This window comes from Trachypithecus francoisi, unplaced genomic scaffold, assembly GCF_009764315.1.
Source record: "Trachypithecus francoisi isolate TF-2019V2 unplaced genomic scaffold, Tfra_2.0 Lachesis_group6, whole genome shotgun sequence".
Lineage (NCBI taxonomy): Eukaryota > Metazoa > Chordata > Mammalia > Primates > Cercopithecidae > Trachypithecus > Trachypithecus francoisi.
This window is the reverse complement of record NW_022681471.1, coordinates 70898796-70903747: the sequence shown is the minus strand read 5'-3', so window position 1 is coordinate 70903747 and position 4952 is coordinate 70898796. Positions and strand designations below refer to the sequence as shown.

The window sequence follows — 4952 nt, the reverse complement described above, 5'->3', positions numbered from 1 at the left end:
AATGGGTCAATTGGATTGGGGCTAGAGAGTGGGTGGGGGTGGCTTTTAGAGTTGGTGAAGTGTGTGCCACGTGGCCAGGGATGTGCCTTTAGACTTGGATGTGCATGTCACAAGGAGGCTGCACAAAGGTCTGATCAGTCTCTCTTCCAAGAAAGCCCCCACCAGCCCCTGTATGCCATGTGTTCCTGGAGTCTTAGGGCAATGAGACCAGGTACTCCTGAGGAGATAGCCACAGTGGTACTGGCAGCAGGCATTCAGTGAACATCCTCCTTCACCCTCCCTTCTCCTCCCATCCCATCCAGCTCCTTCCCAGCTAGCCACCCACAACCCCGCCATGGGCCTCAGAATTGCTAAAGGGACATCAGACCATACTACACATCATTAGATCTCAATGAAGAACACCTCTAGTTGGTCCATCTCTTTGTAAGTAACTTTATTTTTATTACAACTGAATTGGTGGCTTTATTCCTCCATCTTTAGGGACACTTGCATCAGCAGCTAGATGGAAAGTCCGCAGTGAAGTCAAACTCATTCTGCCCCAGCCACAGCTCTGGAAGCTCATTGGCTCGGTCCACCCCAGTTCCACCACCAGCGACATCAGCACCTCCTCATCCACTGGTCTGAATCGATTATAGCAGGGCTCTGGGCACCAGCAGAAGGAGAGAGTGATTCCGCCCCTCCCGCCTGGGCCCCAAAGTCCCAGTTTTGCAGGGGCCCTGCCTCCCCGGGTTGGCCCGGAGTGGCGGCAGCCATACCCTGATACTGGCTGTTAAGTTTCTGCAGCTGCATACTAGCCAGCAAGTGAGGGGTGGGGTGCAGGTTGAAGGATGGGGGTTTAGTGGGAGGGGTGGCGGTAGGAGAGCCTATTGGAGATCCTGAGGAACTAGTGGGAGCCCCACTGGCCTTGGTTCCATTTGAGGCTACCCCAGGGTAGTGCAGAATGGCCACTGCTTTGCGATCCTTCACCGCAAGGTTGGAGTAGGCCACGGAGCTCATCTCTTGGTTGGCATCCTAGAAGACAGAGAAAAGCACACCATAGTAACCCTGCTCCTGGCTTATCCTTCACCATTCAGCAGATTTAGAGGGTTCCTACCTGCACTTCATTTAGGGCTAGAGGTGGAGAGGTAGCAAGAATACCCCCTTGAAAATTAGGCTCCCACCTCAAGCATCCTTTTGCTGCCATGGCTCTGAGCACTGAGGCCAGACCCCAGTTCTAGTGCGGGAGCACCTGCTGTCCTAAGTGGTTCACTGCTTTCAGCTCCTTCCCCATAGCCTCCACCTCACCATCCTAAAAAGGGCACCTCCTGTCCCTCTTCTCAGACTCATTTTAGTCTCTTCAACAGAGTGGTTTTGCTCCAACTCCATTTCTCTGCTCCCTTCTCTGCCATCTTTCAACACCCCAGTGGGTTCAATCTGACCACATTTAGGCAGAAGCTGTTCTCATTCTCTCCAGAGATAACCCTGTTGTCTCCTCTCTGCTCAAGGACACTGGGTAATGCACCTAGGAGGGCCTGGCCCATGACCCCGGAAAATTTGTCTTTCCCTGCCTTATCTGCAAAATGGCAAAAATTACCTCCTTCGCAGGTGAGGTGCCACCCTTGACATCAAGTGCAGGCCTCGACGTTGTTGGCATTTCAGAGCCTTGGCAGAAGTTGGATAAACTGGTGGGAAGTGACGCTGCCAGCTGGAGCTGTTGTGCTGCAAGTGAGGAAGAAGTGGTGGTAAGGGCAAAAGGCTTCAGTGACCAACAAAGCACTAGCAAAGCCCGAAGCAGGGCAATGCCACGCAGCTACGAGGCAAGGATGGTGACTGGGTTAGAGCCAGGACCAGAGATGACCCGAGCACAGGGAGGAGATCAAGCTGGAACTTTTGCCTGAGGCAGGAAAGGTGCTTGAATTGGCCAGGTACTGCCCAGGCAGCCACCTACCCGTATCACCAAGATGGGACACACTGCTTCCTCATGCAAGTGATTTCACAGTCCCAAGTTGTATGTGTGGGGGTGAGGGTGGCACTGTTCCTGGTTTGGAGGACACGAATGTCCCTGAGTAGACAACATATTGTCTCAATGGGCTACTAGCATCCAGACTGGAGAGTAGGGGCCTCCACTGGGACTGCGAGAATGTGGGAAGAAGTCAGGGCAAGGAAGACCTAGAAAGCTAGAGGTTGCAGCACAGGAAAGGAACAAGTCCCCAGTGCAAATGTCATGGTGCTCCAAAGCATGGCCTTGGGCACGCCTGTGAGAAGCCAGGCTGATTAGGTGGTCTGGTGGCTCTGAGGCAGCTGGAGCCAGAGAAGCTAGGAATGTCTCACTTTCCTCCATGTCTCAAGCCCCCTCCAAGAAGCCCCAGCGTTGGGCTTTCCTAGGATGCCTACCCCAGAAACCTGAGTCCAGCCTTCCCATCTATAGTACAAGTGAGGCATGGAGATTCAATGGCTTTTTAGTCAGGCAGCAGCGGTTCTGGGAGCAGAATCTAGCACCCCTATGCCCATATGCCTCACCTGACCACTGGCTAAGTCCCCATACCTAGTTGGACTCAAAAGGCTTCCAAAGAAGTGATTTCCTGGCTCAAGTGCCAAAGGATAAGGGAATGAAGGCAAAAGAATACCTCCAAACCAGAAAATAAACAAACCTCTGAAAATCTCAACTTATTTTCCTAGAGGCCTGTTTACAAAGAAGAAAAAATGTCCCATAGCCAGGCACAGTAGCACCCTCCTGTATCTCAGTTACTCAGGAAGCTGAGATGGGAGGATCACCTGAGTCCCAGAGTTTGATACCAGGCTGGGCAATATAACGGGACCTATCTCTTTAAAAAAAAAAAAAAAAAAGCCCCATATATTCGAGCCTTCACGATCAATTAGAGATGTAGAATTTCATATTTATAAATACCTCTTGGTCCAGAGAATCTTGAGGACCTTAAAAAGAGTCTCTAATCTTTCCAAGGAGGCTAGAATTCTCCATGACACTCTCCACTCCACAGCGGTCATTAAGAATCTGCTTAGACACTTCTAGAAAGTGGCCACTTACTACCTCTCTGTATCATCTTTGCATTGCTTACTTGGGTGGATGCGGGTGGGGGGAGAGGGAAAAAATAGAGAAAAAGGTAAACATTTTTTTAAAAAACATGAGGAAAAAATATCAGCTGTTGGGTCCCGCATCATCACTTGATTGAAGCCCTGCTCCTTCTCTGAGGCAACCGTAGAAAAATATTTCAAAAGCAAGTGATCACCGACAAGGAGTGTAACACATGTCGTCTTCAAGAGCCCTAGCACGATCAGTATCAGACAATTTTCCTGTCCTAAGAAAAACGTCTGGGGGCCCTGTCCATCTTTTCCCGTTCCTATCCAGCCTTCACCCTCCTTTTTGCGCCTGGTACCCGAATGTACAAAGCGAAGAAAAAAAAACACCAGGAGCAGCAGCAACAACAGCAAAACCAAAAGAGAACATTAGAAAATTCAAGAGAGAACGCAAAAAAACCCCCTCTATTCTGATATCAGTTCGTGGGGGAAGACCATTTTACCGCGCCTCCTCTTCAGTCTGGGAGCTCCCCCAGAAGAGACCCTGTGCCCATTCAGATCTTCTGCCTTCCATCACTGACCCACCACCCGCCCTGACCCCAGCCTGGGTCTGTGCTCCACAGGCGCTCAGTAAGTGTTGTTGAATGCGTCTGAAGAAGCAATCGCATTTTCATCGGCATCCCTGGCTCTGCTTCCCCGGTTTTCTGCCCTCCTCCACCACCCTCTAGCCTGTTCGTGGGCAAAACTTGGCAATGCAGAAACGTCCCAGTCCGCTCTCCAAGCCGCAAGCTGACCACAGCGAAACGGCTGCGAGAAGCGGCTGGGAAACCTAGAGCAACAAGTGCCTCCTCGCCGGCTGATGCCTCGCGGCCCCCCGGCCACCAGTTCCCAGTCCCGCCGCCCGCTCTTCGCTTCAGGCCTTCCCTTGGGCGAGCAGCCCCCTCCCGCCTAGCCAGGGGTGGGAAGGGGAGAGGAAGGAGAGAAGAGAGAGGCAGGTGGGGTCCTCATCTTTAACCTGTTGGGGGACCAAAAGTTAAAATGGCACCAACCGGATGGTTCCATCTCGATTGCTATTTTCTCACTCAGAAGGAGAAATTTAAAATCCAAACAGCACTGCGGCTTGGCTTGGACGCGCTCTAACCAGACCAGTCAGTTTCGCCACCTGAAAACTAAAGGCCCGTTGTTTGCGGACAGCTCGGCTGCCCTCCTCGCCGCATCCCAGATGGAGCCGCGGAATCGGGGGCGGCCGGGAGCATCCCTTGCACGGCGGGCGCGAGCACCCGGGCCACCGGGCCACCGGGGCCCTGAGCGTCCGTTCCCGCAAGTGCTGTATCAGGAACTGATCGTAGAGACAGCATGGACAGGCGGGAAGGGGCGCGGGGTGTCGGCCTCCGCGGCGAGTCTGCACTCCGACGCCGGCGGCGGCCACTCCCGCGCCTCATCAACACTTACTGAGCGCCCGCTGAGCATCCGACGCGGCCGCAGGCTGAGCCTACCCCCTAGCCAAGCCGCCTGCGGTCAGTGCTAAAACCCCGCTAGGAGAAGAGTGAGAAAGGCTCGGAGAGGTGCGGTAACTTGCCCAAGGTCACAGCGCTAGAAAGTGGCGGAGCCGGGATTCACAGCCAGGTCTCTCTGACTCCAAGTCCGGTGCTCTGCGAAGCAGGGACTCGGCGCGCTGCTCGCCAGCCCGCGTTTATAGGGAGAGGGGTGTGCGCGTGGGTGTGTGTGTGTGGGCGTGTGTCGGGGGAGGGGAGGGCTGAGGTCGACTGGGCAGTAGAGGCAAGTTGCCCAAATTCACTAACTTCCATCCCGCAATTCCACTGAACTCGGCCCGAAAAGCCCCTCTTGCCTCATTCCCCGAAGGAAATCTGAGCTTTGTGCAGCTCCGGAGCCAGAGCGTCCAGATGCGGTCCGGGCGATTAGCAAAGTCGGTGGAA

The 4952-nt window shown here is 53.8% G+C and overlaps 1 protein-coding gene across 1 annotated transcript; it reads right to left on the bottom strand.

Moving 5' to 3' along the window:
* Positions 1-417: 417 nt before the first annotated feature.
* On the bottom strand, positions 418-4351 carry CITED1 (Cbp/p300 interacting transactivator with Glu/Asp rich carboxy-terminal domain 1). Its single transcript, XM_033201088.1, is given in 5 exon segments — positions 418-574; positions 577-621; positions 624-1011; positions 1574-1698; positions 4065-4351. Coding segments are annotated over 5 exon segments (654 nt in total). The 5' UTR covers positions 4078-4351; the 3' UTR covers positions 418-491.
* Between the last annotated feature and the right edge of the window lie 601 nt (positions 4352-4952).